Source organism: Amborella trichopoda, chromosome 1 (genome assembly GCF_054954075.1).
Source record: "Amborella trichopoda isolate Santa Cruz 75 chromosome 1, AtrichopodaSantaCruz75HAP2 v2.0, whole genome shotgun sequence".
In the NCBI taxonomy this organism is placed as follows: domain Eukaryota; kingdom Viridiplantae; phylum Streptophyta; class Magnoliopsida; order Amborellales; family Amborellaceae; genus Amborella; species Amborella trichopoda.
This window is the reverse complement of record NC_142336.1, coordinates 42,101,871-42,125,991: the sequence shown is the minus strand read 5'-3', so window position 1 is coordinate 42,125,991 and position 24,121 is coordinate 42,101,871. Positions and strand designations below refer to the sequence as shown.

General features: G+C 36.2%; 1 protein-coding gene across 11 annotated transcripts; it reads left to right on the top strand.

Moving 5' to 3' along the window:
* Positions 1 to 4,951: 4,951 nt before the first annotated feature.
* On the top strand, positions 4,952 to 23,028 carry LOC18425641 (Ribosomal protein L1p/L10e family). 11 transcript variants are annotated; one of them, XR_016054967.1, is made up of 10 exons: positions 4,952 to 6,062; positions 14,892 to 14,969; positions 16,077 to 16,118; positions 16,309 to 16,414; positions 17,067 to 17,131; positions 17,226 to 17,270; positions 17,353 to 17,456; positions 22,123 to 22,210; positions 22,451 to 22,497; positions 22,591 to 23,028. XR_016054967.1 is itself a non-coding variant. In XM_006830181.4 (10 exons), exons 1-10 carry the CDS (start codon positions 5,268 to 5,270, stop codon positions 22,666 to 22,668), a joined length of 1,452 nt encoding a protein of 483 aa, XP_006830244.1. In that variant the 5' UTR covers positions 4,952 to 5,267; the 3' UTR covers positions 22,669 to 23,028. The 11 variants fall into 11 exon arrangements, 3 of the variants coding, with proteins under 3 accessions (XP_006830244.1, XP_088722006.1, XP_011629371.1); XR_016054961.1 differs by having other exon boundaries at positions 17,349 to 17,803; XM_006830181.4 differs by having other exon boundaries at positions 17,349 to 17,456.
* Positions 23,029 to 24,121: the final 1,093 nt, after the last annotated feature.

Here is a 24,121-nt window from a genome sequence, read left to right as displayed (position 1 = left end):
TAAAATTTAAAGTTTTAAAAATAATGTCGATTCAACATATTTATGGAAACTTGAAAATTTTTAAATTTGACGTTCTAAAAATGTATTATAAGATACACTATTTTCAAAATTTGAAATCCATTTTTTTTTCACATCCATGCATCTTAATATTGAGTATCCATTTGAGGATATTTGAACATCTAAACAACCTATGAAATGTTTGAGGTGGCTGTAATTTGATTGTTTAGAGCCTCAGCTCTATATAAATTTCTCCCAAGGGTAAAAATGAATTTATTTTTTTATTTAAAATAATATGAATTTAAAATTTGAGATTTAGCTTGTCTTTTTTTTTTTAAGTAAAATTGAATAGAATCAATAAAAATATTTTATATTATAAATAATATTTATCAAATTAAATTTAAGGTATTTATCAAATTAAATTTAAGGCATTTTATTATTTAAAATATTTAATTTTTTTATTTAATTTTTTAAAAAAATAATCTTATATCTTAAAATTAAGATAAATATATTATTTAAATAAAATGCGTTTAAGTAACTCGGATCCAAGCTATAAAAACACCTGGGAATAAATCAAGGTGCTTGGGCTTTTTTTGTGATCTAGGAGCGAGCTCTTAAAATGCAATCTAAAGTCATGATTTAAGAGCATGCTCTTAACAGACACCTGACATTACCTTTGTGCATTGACTCACAGAAGCAAGCCCTGAAAGACACCTCAAGAATGGGATCGAACCTTTAATAAGGTACCAGTGAGATACCTCTCCTTGGAATGAAGTGTTTTTTTTTTTAGGTAAGTTAATGAGGGAGAAGGCCCCTTACCCAATTTTCATTAATAAATAAGAAATCTTTGAAATGAAGTGTTACTTTCCTGAAAGGCCCTTCTACACATTAGCAGATAGGTCACATAGAGTCCGACATGTCTCTTTTGATTGAGCTAAACCAACTTCAACCCAAGAAGTTAGAGTAAACCCTGAAGGTACTCATTTTAGACGAATAACTTGGGAGTAAACCATATGTTACTCTCAGGTTAATAAAAGTTGTGTTAATGGTAAAAATAAAATAAAAAAAATAACAAACAGACAGACATGGGAGTAAACGTTCATAGTTAATAAGTCATGTGTTACTCCTAGGTTTATAGTTAATAAAAGTCATGTGTAAATGTTAAAAAAAAAAAAAAAAAGGCTCGGAGTAAACACAAAGGTACCACCATATAGGTTGGAGTAAGCCCTTAGAAGGCATGCATCTAAAAAACGATAAATTTGAAAACTCAGTTGTTGTCGAATGTCTTACTTTTTGCATCAACTAAATACACGACATTCAGGGGGACAATTTGTTTGGGTATATTGTGTATAAAAAAATAGAAAATCAGACATGGCATCGACAAATTTGATTGAATGTGGAGCACGTGATTGGATTATACCATGACACCAAGTAGTTTGATCGAATGTGGGGAAGAAATGGAATCTGCCCCTTCCATGAATTGACCAAAAGGTTTGGAAGCCGACCTGCAAAATAACACATCCTTAAAATAATCCTGAATTGCATGTATTCAAGGTTGGGAAGTTTAACCAATAATGAGCATTTAAGTAAGGGTGTGGTTTACCTTAAACAATCCAATTAAGGGGCGCCACCAAATTTTAGGATTATTTCAAAATCTATATTTATATCCAATTATAAAATTTTAAACTTCAAAAAAAGTTAAAATCAAGTAGATCTATAAACATATGAAAATTTTGAAAAAGGATGGTCTAAATAATGTGTTGCAAGGTGCACTATTTCTCATACTCAAACTCTTGTTTTTTTCATATTGATACGTCAAGATGTTGAGATGATCAATTAGAGGGTTTTTTAACATTAAAACAACCTTTTCCGATGGATTTTTTAGGTACATCTTTAATTTTACATTTTAAAATTGCAACCTTATATAAACCTCTTCCTTTTAAGTGGTTTTCTAAAGGGTGCGGTTTCTATAAGGTTGCAACCTTAAACAACCCAATTAAGGCGCACTTTAAAATTTTATTATAACATGTAATTTTGTTGTAAAAAACACTTAGTATTATCTTAAAATCTATTTTCATACCTAATTAGAAAATTTTAAATCCAAAAATGGTTAAAATGCAAGTAGATCTATAAATATATGAAAACCTTGAAAATTGACGGTCTAGATAATGTGTTGCAAGATACACTATTTTCAAGACTCAAAAGCTGTTTTTTTTCATATTCATGCATTTCGATGTCGAGATGAACGATTAGAGGGTTTTTTCAACATTAAAACAACATTTCCGATAGATTTTTAAGGTACATATGTGATTCTACATTTTAAGGTTGCAACCTTATATAAACTTTTCCCTTTTCTAAATTACAATTACAATCAAATAACATGTTGTTCATGGTTCTAGTGAGCAACAATTACGGGTATTTATATTATTTGATTGACGAGTCAATAAAGTGATATAAAAACACTTCTAAATGATTTTTTTCATGCTCTTTCTGGAAAAATGCTTCAGTTGTTCAGGAAAGGACAAACTCTCAATAAAAAGAATGAAGTTTTCAATTTCCTAAAGCTTAAAAATGAAAGCTACAACTGTTGGGGCAAGCGAATCGTGCTAAAAAACCAACTTACCTGTCCAAGTTTTAAATTAGGAAGACATAGCATATATTTCTAAAGGGAAGTCTTCTCTGCTTTCCGTACTGTATAAAAATTATATATTTTCCACTATACAACTGTCAGATATGAACAGATAGATGGACCCAATCACGATGACTCACATCTACACTAATATCGAACGGCTAAGATGGACCCAATCACAATGTCACACATCTATACTGTTTTATTTTTTATTTTTCTACAAAATATTTTGACACCAAGTTTTTGGTGTTCATCCGTTCTTAAACTTACACTGCAAAAAATAAAAAATATTCCCCATAAAAATAAAATAACCAAAATACCCCTAAGATATTTTGATAGGTATTTTGGTCATTTTATTTTATTTTTATCATTTTTTAGGTACATCTCATTGAGATGATAGCACACATCAAATTTCATATTCATTTGATTTGTAAAAAAAAATTAAAAATAAAATATCTGACATGTCAAATTTAGATCAAATGATCGGTGGTTTACTAGATCTAAATTTTTGAATGACTAGATAGGAGGAAGTTTATGACTTCTATACGGTAGAAGAAGTATAGACAACTGTCTCATTTTTATTTTCTAATGTAATTAAATCGATCATAAAAAGTATATTTAAAGAATGATTATACAAAGCACATCCAAATGCAATTGAAAATTAATGAAAACAATGAATTTTAAATAATTGATTTGTGCCCAATAGTATTTTAGAATTTTATAAAAAAAGATGAAAAAATGTAAAATTAAGTATTAACGGCCAAACCAATTCTTAATCTTTACCAAAATGATGAAAACTATTAAAAAATACATTACAAACAAAATTCTCTATTTTTTGAAATTATATATATATATATATATATATATATATATATATATATATATATATATATATATATATATATATATTTATTTATTTATATCGATTGAAACCGAAACCAGCCAGTATTTAAATAGGTTGGGTCCAATTAGACCCCGTCCTAGACCAAGGTCGGATGCGTTCGGATCATTAGCCTCATACCAGATGTAATGGGTAGGATTGAGATGGATATATAAAAAGTATATTTTATATGTTCTATAATATGTAAAGAGAAAAGTTTATATAGAGCCGAGGCTCGAAACAATCAAATTAGAGCCTACAAAAAAAGAATTCACTAGAGGAGGTTCTTTTGATTCCCAAATATCCTCAAATTGATCATCTCGACATCAAGATGCATAAACATGAGAAAAAAATGGATTTTAAGGTTTGGAATTTGTGTATTGTGCAACACGTTTTTGGACCGTCAATTTTCAAGATTTTTAAGTTTTCATAGATCTGTCAATCTACAATATTTTTGAAGCTTTAAACTTTATAAATAAATATAAAAATATATTTTAAGGCTATCACAAAGAATTACAGTATTGAAACCACATTTCTTGACACTAGTTGAAAGTAGGCTCTAATTTGATTGTTTAGAGCCTATGCTCTACACAAACCACACCCATATGTAAAAAGTATATTATTTATGTAGGCCAGAGATTTCATACAATCGGTTATATTATAGTATGATGCAACCATTGTGGTAGTATCATGTCAAAACAACAAAAATTATGGACTTGTGTGCATATCAAAATCAATTATCTCATCGCAATTTAAACTTTCTTTAGACTTTAGAAAGTAAATTTATAGTATAGGAATGATTTGCTATAGAAATGATTTGCAAGGTTATGAAGACATTCACATTGTGTCATACCTAAAATACATTGCCCTCGCTAAGAAATGATGGATTTATATAGGAGCCACAATTTGACATAGTCGTTCGTTTGAATTTCTCTCTCTTATTTTAGTACATAATTTAGTACAACTGCACTATTATAGGTTGTATATTAAAGTGTTATCCCTTTTTTATTAATGAAAAAAATGGGCCTTTTCCCCAGTTATCCAAAAAAATGATGCAAACATACTTCTAAAATACTATATTTGTAGTATTTGTATGATCCAAAATTTTACACACACTCTCTCTTCATCTCAATAATAAGTAATAATAAAAAAAAGTTAAATTTGAATCCTATATATGTTTTAAAATGAATCCTTCACAACAACAAATCTAGACCATTCATTTGGTGAATTTCAAGATCTTAGCCTGTAGCTACTCAAAATCATTTTTTTTTTTTTGTAACATTGTCCATCTAATAATAATAAAGCTATCTAAAATAATTGGAAAAAAAAATTTCCTGTTAAGATCTAGATCTAAGAATCATTCCTATCAAAATGAAAGGCTGATGTTAGTTAGAGGATCTAAGGTCGTAACATAGTTTTCTAAAGTTGTTGCTATAGACCGTTGCATAAAATCAGTCCCCTTTTATGTACACATGGCATAACATGGAACAGGAAGACAACCTGCTAGGTCCTTAATTCAGTCCAAATCTGAACCCTTCCAACGGTTCCATCCGATCATATGGTCAACCAACGCTAGTGGGATCTCGATGAGAGTTGACCTAAAGTGAACCGGTGATGTATAAAATTTCACGCGTGGATGTGTATTATACACCACGTGAGTATGCTATTTACCCAACTTAAACCCTCTGTGTGGGAAAGCTTAAACCCAATAACCTTGCATGTACTGGCGAGTGCAGCTGAACGGCATGTGAGCTCGATGCCATGGCGGCTCTGAAACTGGCCCTCAACCAATCTCGCCGCCATTGCTCCTCGCTTTCGACCTTGAAACTCTTTTACTTCTCTTTCTCTCAATTTCCAGGGATTCAGCGTCTAACTCCTCCCATTTCCTCTAATCTAGGGTTTCATCAATGCATATCTTCTCTTTCTTTAGGTCTTGGGTCTCAATTCGCCCCTTTCTCTTCATCTTCTGATTCAGACCCTCAATTAAAGCTTGAACCGGAAGCTCCTGAGAAACCACCTAGGGTTTCTCCAACACTGAAACCCGTTTCTTACCCTGTAAAACCTAAAGATCATGCACACGAAGAAGTAGAAGAAGCCCCAAAAACCACCTCTAGAAGATCAAGAGAACCTCGGCATTTCGTGTCTCAAAGCTTTGAACCTGAATCTGAGTCCAAAGCTGAACAAGATGCAGAGACTGAGGCTCGAAGATGGACCAGAGAAGACATTCGTTATGTGAAGAATGTTCCAAATATTTCTCCTATTTCTTATCCTACAAAGGTTGCTCCTCTTCCTGAAGATAGGAGTAGCGCAGATGATGGTGTAGAGAGAGAAGGGGATGGGAAAGAGGAGCCGAGGAGAGATAGGGCTGAGGAAGAACAAGAAAAGGAAGATACTTTGATCTTTGAGAGTAAAGGTAGAAAGATTGATGCAGAGACAAGGATAAGAAGGGTTCTGAGAGTGGAGGAGGAAAAGGTTCCATTTCCGACATTGATCAAGGTGGAGAAGAATAAGCCCGCGACCCCCATGGAGTTGCAGGAGGCCATTAGAGAGGTCAAGGTCAGTGTTTTTGAGTTTCCCCAATTGGCTCCAGTTTGTCATCATCAATATTGTCATTATTATTGATAACCTTGGTTTGAACCTGCAACCTCAACTTTGCAACTACTAGTACATTCCAATAGAGTTAAGAGGACATACTTCTTACTAGTACATTCCAAGCCATCTGCCGTATTTGCTGGATGGGATGTGTTAGTCCTCCACTCAAAGTCCGTTAAATGGATTTGAAGGGCTGTTTTAAAAATGTAGTGCGTGCATTGTGTCTGCTCTGTATCATCATTGTTGTTGTTGATGTTCTTGTTAATGCAACAGCACTTGTGATGGAAGCAGTGTTCGAACCTGAATGGTTAATCAGGACATGGGCCTGGAAGCGGTTTAACCGGCCGATTCAATCGGTCTAACCGGGCAAGTCCTGGGGGGTAAAAAAAGCGATGAATTTTTTTTAAAAAATACAAAAAAAAATCTACTAAAATATGAAAAACATATAAAGAATGATTAAAACAAACACATTCAAATGAAGTTGAAAATTAATTAAAAAAAATTGGATTTTAACCCATTTTATATTTTCGAAGGGCTATTTTTAATTTTTTCTAAAATAGATGGGAAAATATAAAAGTGAGTATTAATGACCAAAACAATTTTTAATCTTACCATAATGTAAAGAATTTAAAAATGTATTACAAATCAAATTCCTTATTTTTTAGAATTTATATACATTTTTTTTGAATTTTTTTTTTAATACCGGTTGATCACCCTAATCGCCCAAAACCGGAGCCGGCCACTGGTCAGTTCCGATCTAACCGGGTGGTTAGTGGTTAGATTGGGCGATTTTGCGAACGATGGATGGAAGTCATTCTTGATTTATGAAACAAAGAGACATTAAATATTTTCTGGGTGCGTGGTGAGTATTTGCATGTATAGTGAGATCCTTATGAGCACACTGCAAGTTCCTATATTTTTTGCGCTTGTCATACATGGGCACATTCCCATCTAGGGGTGTCAACTGGCCAAGCCAGCCAGGTAAGACAAGCTAACAAAGTGAGTTTGTTTATTGCTACACGCTTCCTCCATACATGGTAGATCATCGATCTTTGTATACATTTTGTTCCATAAGATTCTCACATGGAATACATTCAAATATAAAATGTTTTTAGGCTTAAGATCAAGCCAAAAGGCATGATTGATGGACAATAGGTGAATATTCTTGTACTAGCCCTTGTTAGTCTTGAGGGATGGGAGAAGCTAGATTAGCTGTAAGGGTAGCGGAAATGGCTTCAGTCAATGTCCAAGTACTAGGTGCTATGGTGCTGAAGTAATCGACGCCATACTCCTAGGAAAAGCGCAATCGACCTTCAACAACCAGCACAAGTGGATATGTAGGTAATGATTGGGGGCATGAGCAGTATTTTAAAAAATGCCGGGTGGTGCCTAGGTGGGTGCCTAGGGATTTGGGTGGACCAGGTTTAGTGCCTAGGGATTTGGGTGGACCAGGTTTAGCAAGGGGCAGGGGTGCCTGGGAATCCTGTTTTAGGTCTAGATTTTGTATATAAATGCATATTCAGGTATTTTTAATATGTTTTAATGTGGAATCATGCCAAATCCAAATCAAAGTATATGACAATAACACATCAGCACATCATATCACGTAAGAGGAGGAAATAAGAAAAAAAAATGTAGACTTGAAGACTAAAGAAGACATCGAAATAGCACAAAATAAAAATCTCAAATATGAAGTTTCTTGACTAACCTTTATGGTCGATCGTCAATCTTCAATCTTCAATGTTTGCGTTGTTTGCCATTCTCAAAAGCTCACTAATAACCTCTAATAAGCTTCCAAAATGGATGAAATTGAATCCCAAAAAAAAGGATGATGTTTGGATCAATTTTCGGAACTTCAAATTCAAAGTTCAATCCCACCAAATTCTAAATTTGATTTTCTCTTGAGTTTTTTTGGGTCTCTTAATGCTAAAAATAGTTTTAGGGGTTTAGAACTCCCTTTCCCCTTGTTTGGGGAAAAAAATGACCTAAATGCCTGCCCCCACTTGAGGGCCATTTTCGCCCCTAGGTGGGCCAAATCCCTGGGTGCCTAGTTGGCCCGCCCAGGCCTGCCAGGCTCGCCTCGGCGTTAGGTGGGCCATTTTTTGGATCACTGGGCATAAGACAACTCTATCTAAGGACCTCTGCAAATAGCCCCATAACTTTGGGAGAAGGGGTGCCTTCTCACAATGGAAGATCAACTCTGCAATCGGTTATTGGAATCAATAGATATTCAAATTGTTCACTAAATTGAAACCTTTCTTATTAGATGCTTATGATACTTACTAAAGACTGAAATTCTTGATCAATGGAGGAACACTAGCAACATGTTGAATCAATAAGTTAGCATAGTGGATGATTGACTTGTTTCATACTAGGCATAACCGCAGGAGAGATTTTGAGAACACAGGTTCTTGTTTCTCAGTGATTTCCCACAATCCAATTTGACATTGGATTTATAAATTTTTGGACAATCCTTGATCTTTATTTGGTTGAAGCAAATTATAGTAAATGACTTGTATTTTGTGGACCAGGATGAATTGGTGGTTGTACCAAGAATTTTTTTGTGTAATCCATTTTTAGTTTGTTCATGAGATACTGCCAATCATGGTTTTAAAATGCAGCCGCATCGCCGCATATGCGGCCGTATAATGCATTATGCGCTGGGCACCGCATTGCATGAGGCCGCATATGCGCATTGGAGAGATGCACTCGTATATGCGCCGCATCTCTGCACATATGCGGCTGCATCCCGCATGGCCTTAAACACATGCGATCAGCAAGTGATGTGGAAAAAACCCCCTCGAGAAGGGGTATTTTTGACCATTTGAGCCCTGAAACCCCCCAAATAACCAAAAAAAGCCACATCTGTGGCCTTTACTTCATCAAATCAATCAAGAAAAAAAATGGCGGAAATTTATTTTTGTGAAATTTTTAGATTTTTGTCTTGGTTGATCTTTAGTTGTTGATTTTTTCTTTTGGGTGTTGATTTGAGGAAGTTTTGGTAAAGTTTCACCAAGATACTTCTACAAATGACCAAGCTTCGGCAGCAGGATGGTTCTTCCTCTAGGAGGAATTTCTCAATAATAGATATTCTGAAAATCGACACATAAATATTTGAAGAGTTTAATGGGAAGTCTGACTGAGACAATCATCAATAGACATTGTTTTGTAATTTAGTGGAAGCAAAAACTAACCCTATCTTCTGCTCTATATCGTGCATCCAAGCAATAGTGCCGCATGAAAATGCTGCATAACATTCCTTTGCAAGCATCCACGAAAGATAGTTGCTGTGCTTAAATTGGCAAGCAATGTAATGACATAGTGAATATTTACTGAATGTATAAAACATGAACAATAAATAAAGTCCACTAGTTATTGACTGGTTCAACTAAGTATGGATTGCAAGCACGTGAAAATATTACAAGTCTACTATCACATAAATCACTTCCATATTTTTTTTATGCATTAGCCATATATTTTTTAGATTTTTTGTTAATATTTATTGACGGCATCGAGGTGATACACCCGCATCTGGATTGCATCAAGCCGCATCCCACATTTTAAAACACTGGTGCGAATATACTTTGATACCTTTCAACAGGTTAGATGAGTCGTAGACATTTTTATGATTAATTGAATTTACAAATTACTCAAAATCAATGAAATTCTATAAATGATAAAAGATTGATTTATAATTTAATTAATTTTGTTTGTTATTTTTGGTTGAATTTATAAATTCATTGATCCGGCCTAGGGTGGAAGACTATGGTGTCCATCCTAGGAGATGGAGTGGGCCCCACCCCAATTCCCTTTGACTTTTTAATCTCCACGTGGCACCCATATCCAGTGTGTCCATGTGGGTCAAAGGAACGTTTCCCACATGGACACAAAACCTGTCCCACTATGGGCCATCCACATGGCCCTCAATTCTCTCCATATGGTTCCTAATAAAACAAACTAAAAATTTTAAGGTCTTTGTTATAAATAAATGTTTTATTTCAAAAAGATCCTCTGTTTAAATAGAAATTTCACCCAAAACATTTTTGGTGGTTAGATTAATTTATTTTCCTCAAAAAACCTTTGGAATGAAAAAAATGGAAGAGTATGCTAGCATTAAAAGTAGATTCGATACCAGCCACTCCAAGACTACTCTAGGACCGTATCTAGACCCTAAACTAATCCAAGACCCATAACCCACATGTCTCTTATGCAATGGCCCCGTAACCTATCAAATCTGGCCAAGGTTTGATAGGAGTTCAGTGTTCTTGTATAGGAGTTCCTAGGTTTCCTGTTAGTGTTCTTGTATAGGAGTTCCTAGGTTTCCTCCTTGTGTGAGGGAGTTTATCTCAAATGCATTCTAACAGTCAAATAGACCCAACAAAACACTAAGATCACACAAATCTGAGTCAACCAGTAGCATACATGCTGTGTCGGATTTCCATTGCCGAGGTACACTTCTCCTCACAGCCTCTAATTATCCTACATAGCAGGAGCCTCTTTTATCTCTTGGCCGACCAAAGCCTCTTTTATCTCTTGGCTGACCAAACAATATCCACCCTAATTGCAGCTGATCTTGAGAAGGTACCCATAGACCCTCTTCGGCGATGCACATCATGGGACCAAACATAACCAGCCTGGGTTGCAGGTTCATTCTTCTAGCCAAGCCCTAGTTGCATGCCAAGGCGAAGTATTGTGCTCTAGATAGCACCCAACTTCCTACTTATTCCTTGCTTCAGGTACCCAAGTAGAGCATACTCTCACTCAAACACAGAGTAATCGATAAATATAAAGCATTGACACATCCACGTAGAAAACACAATAGATATTTTATTAAATACCGTGTTAACATACATTTAAAGGCCACAAACCCCAACATCTCCGAGTTGGCCTTCGAAGGCTGGTAGAGTCACATGGACTTACTAGCTCTCTATCCCATCTCATGTACATGATTAACTATTTAACCTAATGGCACCAACCAAACTAGGGTACTTGGGCCTTTCACATGGAGTCCAAACTCCCACTCAATCCTTTTGTCAAAGGATATGCTATCATGTGTCAATGCGAAAGAAAGAAACCTCAATATCACCATCTCGTATCAGGTTTCTTACTTAATGATTTAAATCAGCATGCAGATCATGACTCACAGACTTAACAAGATACTTGGATTTTCACCAGATTTTCATTAATAGTACATGGATCACATAGGTCTCCTAGATCACACCTGGTCTGGAAACATTGGACTATTCCAGCCATACAAATCACATGTTTTGTTCTCACAAAACTCATACAGAGTTGTTCTGACTGGGCTCACACCTCAAATCACTGGCGTTCAACTGAGCTGCCTTCTTGGCTGTATTTCTCAAGAGACCATGGAATTTAACACATATGTGCCAATGCTACTTGCAACTATTCTCAACCTCGAAGAAACAGATGTCCACCAAGCATAAACCCTAAACCACACTTTACAGGTCCCACTGAATACTCACAAAGATCCATGTAGCCTTGCATCTATACAGTGGTAACCAATAACATAGTAATTTCTACGCAATTCTTTTTCCCTATAGTTATCTGAGGATTCCATCAACTAGTTTACAATATATTGGGTCTTACGTTATTTGACTTTTGGGAAAAAAACAAGTTAAGCAAGGTGCCTAGCATTGCACACATGCGAGATCTGGCTTATGCTTATGATTATGCCTTCCAGAAAATCCAAGATCCATTTTTTCCCCCACCGGGCATATTTCCCTGGCTTGGTACAAAATAAAAAACCCATAGAAAAACACACTAGCTCATAGTTTTTATGAAGAGATCACCTAACGACCTTCTAAAAACCAAGAGACATGAAATATTTTACAATGTACACTGCATCTAGTATGACATATATCACAGGAACATAGGTTGCCTCTTCCAGATCCTGCATCTCAATTTTTGAGATGACAAGGGTTTTGGTTCAAGAGCAAGGTAATGACAGGTTCACTATCTGGTTATCTGTTTATCCATTTTACCATGTCACTGACACTGACCTTGACACTCCTGCAATTACTTTATTGCCAATAGGTATTTCAATAAGCCCATAACCTTTGTCAAGGTATCATGGGGCTTGGGGTATCAATACTGTGGAAACATCTTGAGCCACCATTGGTATTTCAATAAGCCCATAACCTTTGTCAAGGTATCATGGGGCTTGGGGTATCAATACTGTGGAAACATCTTGAGCCACCATTGGGATTTATGAAAAACTATCTCCCAGGTTTTTGTATTCCCTCTCATCTTAATCCTTTTGGAGTGTTCTCTTGGAAAGGTAATGATTTTTTATTGGCACTAGCTTACTCAATCTTTCTTAGAGACAATAGTTTAGTAGATTAGCTCTCAACCTCGCCGCTGCCTTGTCATATGAAACTGCTTTTCTCAAGTTGTAGTAACTATTGAGGAATTTCTTCCTCAATAACCAGGCGTCTCTAATCTCAAGGACTGCCTTGTCATTGAGGTTGGAGAAATGAAGTTTTTCTTACTGCATTTTAGGGTTTAACCAACAAGTTCACATCAGTAGTGTCCGAAAATTATGTTAAATTTGATTTTTCGGGTTAGTCGAGTAGGAAGACCGCAAAGTTTTTAAGAAGATACATTTGCTACATGTTTTGAGGAAGACCATAAGGTACATTACATGCCATTCTGTGGTCTAAGAAATTGGGCTATCTAAGTGTGGACAACACCTAGGAATCTTAAAAAAAGGACCAACCCTGGCTTCCACTTCATCACCCATAGTCATTATCTTGGCATGGGGTACCCTTAGGACTGAGATGAGATTCTTTCTCATCTCTTGGGGCATATGATGTCTCCCAAAGGACCAGTATTCAAAAATTCGGATGTGGGCACCTAGATGGCTGAGCGCCTAGAAACCCAGGAGGCCTTAATGGGAATTAAGAGGGTTTATGCCCTCTAGCGTATTCATAGGGGCATTGATTGGATCCCAAACTTACCATATGAATATATATCTTTTGGACTTCTGTGTGTTATTGTGTTGTGCTTTTTCAAATTTATATATGAATTGAACTGAAAATTGAATTGAAATGCTACAACCTTATAAGGTTGACAGTTGCCCAAAATCTATCTTAAGTTGCATTTCATTACTCATCAAAATGCCAATATGCAATAGGTCGATAACCAACAATCTACATCAACATTGGACAGCCATGGCCCTTGTGCTTGCTACCATCAACTAGAAACACACATAAACATATATTCTATACACATTAACCCTACCTTTCCTATGATTATGTCCTAGCTTTCTGCACCAATAACTTCCCGTGCCTGCCACGACCTTTTTCTGTAGACCCTTACTCTGGGCTTGTAGACCCTTCTCTTTCATGAGTTCTTTTGGCTACAAATATGGTTATAGTATCCTATTTCCCTATTTGACCTAAATCCGTGCATAAGGGATTTGTTACTTGCCTCTTATACCGCTTGCGCCACATTGCATTTATCTGGTCTTCCTTCTGCAATGCACCTTCACTCCTCTGCCTCGAGGATGTTAATGAGCTCCTATACAAGGGCCCTGCCAGCCTTGAGAAGTCCTTTAAACTTCCGGTTGACAGGGAGGATACTTCAGGTTACATGCCTGGAAGTCTTCTTCTAGCCTGGACTGCCAAATCCATTAAGGCAAGCATGTTTTAAGTATTAACTCTCTTTCTTGCTAAATTGACCTTGAAGCTTGTTTCTTTCCTTTGTATGTCTTTCTTGATAAGCATTATGTAATATGAATGAATGTGTGGGTGCTGTACATATTAACTTCACAGTAAGAGTGTTATCATGGGCATCATGGGTGTGTCCTATGCAGCAACAAAAAAAAGAAGAAAAAGGGTTCCCTAATTTTCTTTTTATAGTGCAGTATTCTTCTCTATGTTTTGAAATGTATTCACATATATCCTGAAACTGAATGTTTTTAAGCTATGCATATGGTAGCTGTAGCCTATGGAATCCAATTGAAAGCAAAATGTGTTTGTCCACCAACAAGTGATTTGGGGCAAGCATACCTCATTGAATGAGAAGAAAATGGAGAGTTCTGTAGCTTTATGAGCTTTGAAAAGTCAAGAAAATAGTTTGCATACTTTCTTGTGATGGAAGAGTTGCAGAGATTTCGTTATCTCAATTTATTGGTCATGTCAAAGCAATTGAAAATCCAATAGTCTTAGAAGGCATGTTAACTTAATCTCAATTTATTGGTCATGTCAAAGCAATTGAAAATCCAATAGTCTTAGAAGGCATGTTAACTGAATCCACCCCATGTATGTATTTACCTTTTTATTATTGTATGAAAGGTGCATGGAGCTGGAACTGGAGAAGGGCTCTAGGCAGTGGTGGTCAGGTACTTCCACGTGACATCTAGAGTTCCGATCTCACCAGGTTCCAAGTTAACATTCAGAAAAAAAAGGGAAAAAAAAAGAAAACAGGATGAAGTAGCTGAAACTGTAGATAAGCAAGTATGTGCAGGACAAATGTAGACAAGTAGAAGACCACAGTGGTTGCATAATTAGAGGAATAAATGTTTATTCCTATGCATTGGGTAGCTATAGCGAGAGGTGCAAATTGAATTTACCTTATTCTATTGCTTTTTCTAATAGTATTTCTTAACTTGTTAGGCTTGCATATGGAATATGTTATTTTTCTATTTTAATAATGTATATGGCTATTCCTGGTATTATAATTGCTTCTGTTCTGCTTTTTGTTTCCTAGTTCATTTTTTGGAAAGTTTCATACTTACGAATATCTGTATGATTTCTAGCCTTTGTCCAGGCCAATGCCCGGCAGAAGTTTGTTGAAACGGTTGAAGCGCATGTAGTATTGGGTGTTGACCCACGTCGTGGTGATCAGGTTAGTTTTAATTATTTATGGCTGTAACTGCATTTATTATCAATCTTATAGATGACATGTGATGATAAATAATATCATTAAACATGATACATAGTGGGCACATTTAAATAGACCAACAAATTCTTACTTTAAGGAAAAAAAAACGACAAATTGTGATCCATATGGCCACATATAACTTTCCTAATTGGTTTTTGAAATTCGAATTCAAAATTTTATTGGGTCTTAGAGATGTACTTTTGCAATTTTGGACGGTTAGCTTGGGACCTTCTCCTTAATGTTGGAGAAATCAGGGCATTCTACAAGAAATCTGAAAGAAGAAGATGCATCATTGAACTTCACAGGCAGGTTCAGATATTCCCTACCAGACCAAAGAAACCAGTTCAAAAAGTTTCTATGATTTTGAACTTGAGTGGATGAGTGACCAGTGAATTAGAACCTTCTGACCCGAAGGTGCAATGATGTTGCTCGTGCTAGTCCCAAACCAGTTTCCATATTGATGGTGGACTAATGTAGCAGGAGAATGTGTTGATGATTTTGAGCAATGTATGACTAAGATTTCCCCTAGAATGACAAAGAAGAAGAAATATTTAGGAAAAAAATGTTTTCTTGTTATTATATTTATAAGGCTAGGCAAGATTGTTAATGTTCTCTTGTGCCATTAAGGTGAAGTGCCACATGTTTCCTCTATGTTTGGCTAGCCACATATCACATTCATATCAGAACACATTCTTATTAGAGTACAATATGGTCATACTCAAACATGCCGACAATTCACATATCCTTTAGCACTATGTGATAAAGGCCCATGTGGTCGGCAATATGTGTGTATGATTCTGAAATGAGTTAAGGATATGTGAATTGTCGGCATGTTTGAGTATGACCATATTGTACTCTAATAAGAATGTGTTCTGATATGAATGTGATATGTGGCTCTACCAACGGATGTGCCTGATCCTTTTAAACGTTTTCACATAGAGTTAAAAGAATTAATATGATATTACTATATGTGGTTGGCCATCGCCTTGATATCTTTTGGTATAGGAAATAGAAGTACCTGCTATATAAACTGAGATTATATAACTCAGTTGCATTATTCTTACACTGCAGATGGTGAGGGGCGCTATCACACTTCCTCATGGAACTGGGAAGGTACGAAACCATATTCTTTGGATTTATTTTATTTTAATGGTGTATCCTATGGTTTTTTTTCTTTTCTTGGTAAAATGTACTTGATAGTTTTTTGTAACCATAGGAGCTTGTGAGAGATTATGAAATATATAGAGTTATAATCTTGAAGATACTCTGGAAACGTGTAACTTCTGAATTTTTTGATTGGCAGACTGTTAGAGTAGCTGTATTTGCAGATGGTGCAGCAGCAGATGAAGCCAGGGCAGCGGGTGCTGATGTAGTTGGTGCAGATGAACTGATTGAGGAAATTAAGAACGGTAAATGATCAGGATTCACTTCAAATGGGAGCCTTTAGCATGGTCATTCATGTTAGATGCTGGTTAGATCCTGATATAGAACTGCACAACTTCTGGTGCTTGGATCCAACGAACTATTTTTGTGCATTAAGGACAGATAAGTTTAACATTTTTATAACCAGAGGGAAGGAGGGAATTATCAGGGAAAAGAAAAAAAAAAAAAGGGATAGGATTATTAGGGAAAAAAAGAAAAACTGAGAGAGGGAGAGAGAAATTTCTTTTTTGAGAGGGAGAGAGAGGAATATCACAGTGCGCAATTCTACTTTGTTAAGAAATGCCACCCGAAGGAATTTCAATGCGTTTTATCTGCACTGTGTAACTAGACTTATACTTTAAATATTGATGTTAAACATAAGAAGACAATTTTTCAGTTCTTTGAGAAAAGGAAAAAGGGTACTTCCAATTCGAGAGATAACTTGTCGATTGTATAAAGTACTACCTGTTCTGCTTTTGTTATTGTCTTTCTTGCAAGCATTACATAAATGAAATTTCAAAACTAAAATAGGCTCTAGAAAGACCTGTCTTAATAAAACCCCAAAATGAGTTTATCTTCTTTGCGCTAATATGCAAACATCTCCTTGTTATAATCTCACTGGAAATCAAAATTTTGCAGGCGGGGGCAAGCTAAATTTTGATAAGTGCATTGCAACTCCTAGTTTTATGCCCCGACTTGGAAAGGTATAGCTTATCCGTCTTGTTACTTGTCATGTTGAGGCTTGTGGTATACATTTTAGCACATTTTTTGCCATAATTTTATGTTTTCTTCTATCAGATAGCAAGAATTCTCGGTCCTCGTGGAATGATGCCCAATCCCAAGGTGAGTTCTCTCTCATTTGGTTTATGCATGAGACAAACATATAACTAGTTCCCAAATAATATTTTTGTTTTACTGTAGCTAGGATCTGTGACTAGCGATGTTGCTACGGCAGTACAAGCAGCAAAACGTGGTCGTGTTGATTTTAAAATAGACAAAACTGCTATTGTGCATGCAGGCCTTGGGAAGGTACGGGTTTTACCATGTGTTTGAAATAACTAATGGACATGGCATTCCTCTTTCAGAAATTCACCCCAATGACATACATCTCAGCGCAAACCTTTGGAAACAAACATCATAACTTTTTCTTCTACTCTATGGTTTACATTTCTCTTATCTTTTCCACTATTTAAAGTGCTGTATCTCTGATGGGGATGAATAATATCATTCTCTGAATTTATTAAGGTATGAGTATTATTAACCTCTGACCTGAAGAGACAAATAGGAGTGCCTGACTGCTAGCTGGTTGTGTTGTGAATATGGCATGAATCAGGGATCATTACGATTGTTAGGTTCTCAATGAAGATAAGAGTAAGGTATCCTTTCTTAAAGTCTTCCATATTCCAAATTTGTCGGAAATACTGATCAGTGATGGGAAACTATTTTGCTGTCATGAAAGTGTTGTATTTTAGAAGCCACATTCATGGGAGGATAGTGAGTTAGATTATTTGGAGCTGCAAAGGAAATGATAATATGCTATGCTTTTTCTTCTATTGAAAATGGTAGAGTGCCTTTTTAAATTATCTTTGCTTTCATCTTAGGAAATATATGATGCCAACATTAGCTTGGTTGCTGGAGATGTAAATGGATGTAAGTGAATGTGTCGCCAAAGATTAGTCAAAAGAGGTACTACCATTTTGCATGTCAAGAAATTGGTGTATGTTTGGAAATAGAATTATATTTCAAGGTCTGAAATATATCAGGATTGTTTTGAGAGAAATGGTGTAACACTAAAGAAACTAGGCAATTGGTCTATGGATGAATTTGAGTCAGATTTTCTAAATCTTGATTAGGACAGAGCAGGCAAGATCAACTTTTAAAGTTGTAAGTATGATCCCAGGAAGAATATTGAGGAAACGCATCAAAACATGACGAATTTCTGGCTATGATAATGAAACCATCAATCTGGATTGTTTTGGTCAAAGACATATTGAAACACTTTTTTAATATTGAAGCATTTGGCTGGTGCTGTTGCGGAAGATACTCCTGGAAGATTCCACAAGAAAGGATACACTGCATCGCCAGACTATTACTCTCAATAAGTAATGTGTGAACTGCTGATGGATATTCTGAAGAACTTTCGTCAATTTATGGATAGTAGGGAGAAAATGCAGTTCTTCTCAACAACTCATGCCTCTGAAGAAATTTTTCCAAATTCTTTCTCTCTCTCTCTCTCTCATATGCCCAAACAAGTGCACCTAGCCCCTCATATGCAAGCACTATTGTATTCTGATTTTGTATGGCCGATGGATGGCTGGTTTCTGAAGCAATTAAGGTAAGGTTTACTTCCGTATTTACTATAGCACAGAACCAGGAGACCGTGGCCAGGTGGTTAAGCGGGGACAGCTAGGGATGCAATATGGAATGTAAAGTTGCTTGGGGAATTAGAGGAAGAGGAGACCGGAGACTTTGCAGGGCTTATTGCTGAACTTCATAAATTCTTTTACTCACCAAGAAAGGAGGATTGGTGATTTGAGATTTCCAATGCCCATGGTAAGTTCTCAGCAAAGTCATTTTACAATATTTTATCTTATGAGCCTAGGGACCAACTTACAACTAGCAGTGTAGCATACTCATGGGCCCCCTAGGTGCAGAGTTGTGGTGGTTGACTTACCCTATAAAGTGTTTACCATGGTCCATGGATCATGTAAACAAGACGGGTTTGGTCATTCCAAACAGAATATTGAAGGTTCTCATGAGCCAATGGTTATTCTCCCCCCCTCTTTACCCCAACAAGGTTTAAAACTATGGAGCAGTGCCATGGCAGCCATCGTATGGTTTTTTTGGCTTGGAAGGAACAGTCAAGACTTTTAGTCAGTCTATCACAGACTGGATTGGGTCTTGGACTGGATAAAGTCAAATCATCTCTTTGGTGAGGACTACAAGAGAGTTCTGGGGTTTCTCATAGTGGATTCTGAGTCTCAGCGAACTTTAATAGCCAAAGGCAGTTGTCCTCAAACGACTACAGGTGATCTGGGTGCCTCCAACCAAAGAATTTGTGATATTAAATTCTGATGGGAGTTTTTTTGTTTTTGGGGGGACCATAATTGTTGGAAATGCCTAGGAACCCGAATCATTTCAGGAATTGGAATCGTGGCCGCCTTGAAGATCACTGTTTTAGGAATCGACGTATGTGCAATGGGAATCGTGGGGAATGAGATTCCTAATTTCCTGGAATCGTGTCTCGACTTTGAGATTCTGACTTCCTTGGAAGGGAGATTCCCATCCCCTTGGAATCGACACTCTAGGAGTCGAGATTCATTGATATGTAGAATCGAGATTCCGAAATCTAAATAGGGTTCTTTTCAACCTTTTCCTCACGGTACTTGTACGCTATCGGTCATTGAGGAAGGCTTAGGCTTAGAGGGTGGTCCCTCGTTCTTGCGTAAAAGTGATCATAATTCGAACACGCCGCTTTTTAATGGGAAGGATCGAACTATCGGAACGAATCTACAGGGCTATCAAGCGAATGGAGTTTCTGACATATGTGGAGCATAGATATTTTGCAGTTTAGAATAGTGATTCCAACATATTTGGAATCAAGTTTCTGATGTATATGGATTGGAGATCCATACCAGTTTGATTTCGAGAATTACAATAGTATGGAATGCATTTGATCCCTACCAGAAATCGGGATTTTATTTATATAGAGTAGGAAGCCCCATACACATCTTGAGCCTAATCTACTTTATAACCTATATGTCAGATGTCTTTTATTAGAAGGGTTCCCAAATTTTAAAGTGATTGTGTTGACTATTGAACTTAGGGTCAAATAATCTACTAGGAAAATTATATACAAATGATATGTATCTCTAAATTGTGATTTTGACTTCATTATTATAAAGATAAAATATGATTATGTCTACACTATGATTTTATTTGTATGTGTTGTAATTACCAGTTATATTTTAAAGTAAAGGTCATCCAGGGTAGCACAACTAAAAATATGAAACCCTGCTACCATTTAAAGCATTCAAAGGAAGATTACTACTCCAATTTCAAGTGCACAACCATCATAGACATTAGACATTATGTACTTTGAATTGCTTTTTTTTTTTTGTTACATCTATTATATTTTATTTGTCTAGTTAAATTTTTTCCTCACATTCACGTTATACCTTAATAGTAGAGGAGAAATTAAGTCTGAACTCTGAACATCAAGCTCACATATGAATACATATTGCATGAAATAGAAAGCAACACATGTAGATAAAGAGAGATTCTGACATCAAATGGTAGCTGGAATTTATATATTGTGTGATAGAAAAAAATAAAAAAATACAAACTTTATATATAGCTTTCAGTAGATGATGATGGGAACATTTTTGGGGATCGAGGGGTTGGAGGCAGGGGGTGGAGAGAGAGAGAGAGAGAGAGAGAGAGAGAGAGAGAGAGAGAAGAAGAAGAAGAAGAAGAAGAAGAAGAAGAAGGGGAGGCGAGGGGGGCTACAAGTTGTTCCTTCTTCTGCCTTTTTGGGTTGCTGCGAGGAGCTTCCACCATTCCATAGAGGTTGAAGCAAGATGCCATACTGCTTGAATTGCACTTCCCTACTCCTATGAACCGATGTACACTACGTTATGCATTCTAGATTCAAAACCCTAACGAAATGAGATTCATTGCATGTGGAATCATGTATCACTTGATGTGGACTCAAGATTCAATCTTTGCTGGAGTTAAGATTCAATATATTTGGGAACGACTTTCCAAAAATAATGGGTTCAAGATTCTAAAGATGTACTAAAATGAGATTCCTAAATTAAGGAATTGAGATTTCCTTGGTTCCAAGAAACGGTTTTGGTGAAGATTCCTTAACGAAATTGCCGAATTGGGTTTCCAAACCGGAATCATGGGGTTGGCAAAGAGATTCTGGTAACTATGGGGGGGGACATACTCAGGCCCCTTGACATGCTCATGACTTTAATGAAGTAGAGGTGTTGGCCCTGCTATCTGGTTTACAAAGCTGGATTGATCCTTGGAGTGGTAATTGAGGGTGATTCAGTGGGGAAGTTGATGAGCAGAGTATCCATGAAGGCTATCTCGCATTTATGAAGAATTTTTTCATCTAGTTAGTACACTAATGGTGACTTTTCAACATGCTTGGAGGTAGGAAAATATAGAGGCTGTTCCATTGGCCAAAGATGGGGTGGGAAAATAGAGGCCTTGTAATTACAAAGTCCGTAAAATTGATGTCCCATTTTATGCAAGGAGATCTCATTTTTGTGAAGGATATACATGTATACTCAATTTTTACGGAGTTAACAATTTAAAAAAGAATTCACATTTTGAAGCAGCTGAATTTCGACTTTAGCAATTGATCTACTAGACAGTGTATAACTTCTAGTTCGAATGCTTATACAATAGAGGGGCTTACAGATTTTCAAAAATCGCATAATTGACATCTAAGATTAAAAGGTTTCGCTGATTGACATGTTTGGGTACATTATCAATTTCAAGAACTTGCAACTCATTGAGATTAGCTCTCTTTTCTATGTAGTGGAGGGTTAGTCTGGATTGTGGAAAATCTTCCAGAATAAACCATATTCTTCTAACGACTCTTTTTCTTGATAAGTCTGTATATTCATAGCCTGCTATTATTGTTGCTGCTCATGAGGGGAACACGGGCCATATTTTGCAGGTCGATTTCTCTGATGAAGCATTACGTGAAAACATTGGGGCTTTTGTTAATGCTCTTTTGGAAGCCAAGCCCATAGGTCTAAAGAAGAGTGGGTTCCATATTCCTTACTTCTACATAGTTTTCTTGGATGGAAAGTTGGAATTTTTTTTTTTTGCTTATTACATTATTATACCCCAAAACATCCTCTAACTCATTCCATTGTTTATAAATACCTTTGTTGGAGATGGTGTCTTGCCCTGTTCTGTTTGGGTTCCCTTACTACTGTGTCATCTCTCTTTACCTCTCCCTCCATGTGTATGTGCATCTGATATGCTGATCTCTTTTGCAGCCTCAAAATATGCGGGGTACATGAACTCCTTCACTCTATGCTCTACGGTAAGTTCATCTAGCATCAACATGCGTGTCCTCTCCCTTTATTGATTTGTATCCTGGGGTTCACTGACCTTGGATTACAATTTTGTTGTGCAGATGGGACGTGGATTTCCTGTTTCAATTCAGTCCCTTTCTCTGGCTGCAGATCAATACACTAGGTTGAGTCCCAAGTGATTGCTGTTCATGAATATTAGTTTCTCTTCATGGAAAGAGGAAGAAAAATGAAATTTGCGAGCTTTGCATGTCTGTGTGCATGTATTTTAGTCCTCGATGGATGTGTGCCACCAGTAAGCTGTTTATGGCCATGGCATGGGTGACAATTTTGATTGCGAGATAAAATCTCAGCATTTTTCTTGAAAAAGATGAATAGAATAAAAGACAAAAAAACATCTGGAGTCCTACTGATGATTCATTTTGGAAACAATTTTGTGGTTATTTAGTGGAAACATTTCTTTATTTCTATGTAGAAAAAGTACACAGTTGGCTTTGGAGAATTCAACATTCAATTAATCTTTAAGGGAGTCATTCTATGAATGATAGTACACTCATATGCAAGAATATTTGGTTATCAGTTCTTAATCACAGTCCAAGAGTCATAGTCTCATAGACTATAAGATGATCAAGTTTACAATTTTCTGAAATGTTAAAAGAGAATTCTATGCATCATATAGTAACCATGACAGGGTTGGAAATTTCATTGCTTGGGCTGTGTAATTGAAAAACATTGGAAGGCCCAATCAATATTCATAGTCTTTAAAGGGTATAAATAGTGCATGTGAAATATTTGATGGAATCAAGGTTTTTTTGTTTTTTTTGTGTGTGTTAAATAGAATAGATATAAGATGTGGTTGGTATGGTTGGAAGGATTTCTAGGAAAGTCGTGTTGCCTCTCTACTTTTAATTATGTCCACTACCTTGGTGCTTTCACCCAGTTGTTGATGGTTATTAACCTGTGTCCGACTGAATAACAAGATTCTAGAAACTAGAATCAGGCAAGTGGTCCGATTATGATCTGATTCTAGAGATTCTCAAGTCGAATTGTCGTATTGGTAATCAAGGAGAAACAAGGAAATAAAGTACGGTAATTCGGGGATCGGGGGGTTCTTCCAACTAAGCTCGTCTGTCTGCCCACAGGTTCTGAGCCAGCTTAGGTGGTTGAGTCTGCTCGGTGATTTTTAAAACCCTGCTAGAAATGCCACTCTTAGCAATGTTAAGAAATTGCAGTGTGAAGCCCAATCATCAATGAACCGGGGGGTTGCCCGTTCCAAATGGGCATGAACAGGGAAGTTACATCGGTTTGATTGGACGGTTCCTTTAACTGCTTGATTGGTTGTATGATTTTATGATATTATGTCTGCTTATTCTTTGATTCGACTTGTGTTGGGTTCATTTTATGATACTTTTTTTTAATATATTTCTACAATAAATATTTATGCGTATTAAGAATATAACTGGTAAATTTAGTCCTTATTTTATCTAGAACTAGTTATCTCATCAGCTAGGTTATGTATCTTTTCAATGATTTATTCCAAAAAATATTTTTTTCCTATTTTAATTGAGGAAACCTTTCACCTTTTATTTTACCATTCATTTTTTTGTAATATAGGTTTTTACATCATTGTTAGTT

What these genes read in the sequence shown, in the direction of transcription:
- LOC18425641 (XM_006830181.4), top strand. Translation starts at nt 5,268, where the DNA reads ATGGCGGCTCTGAAACTGGCCCTCAACCAATCTCGCCGCCATTGCTCC. An exon ending in TTATGCCCCGACTTGGAAAG is followed by an intron (nt 17,132 to 17,225) that starts GTATAGCTTATC and finishes TTCTTCTATCAG; the next exon opens with ATAGCAAGAATTCTCGGTCC. An exon ending in GAATGATGCCCAATCCCAAG is followed by an intron (nt 17,271 to 17,348) that starts GTGAGTTCTCTC and finishes GTTTTACTGTAG; the next exon opens with CTAGGATCTGTGACTAGCGA.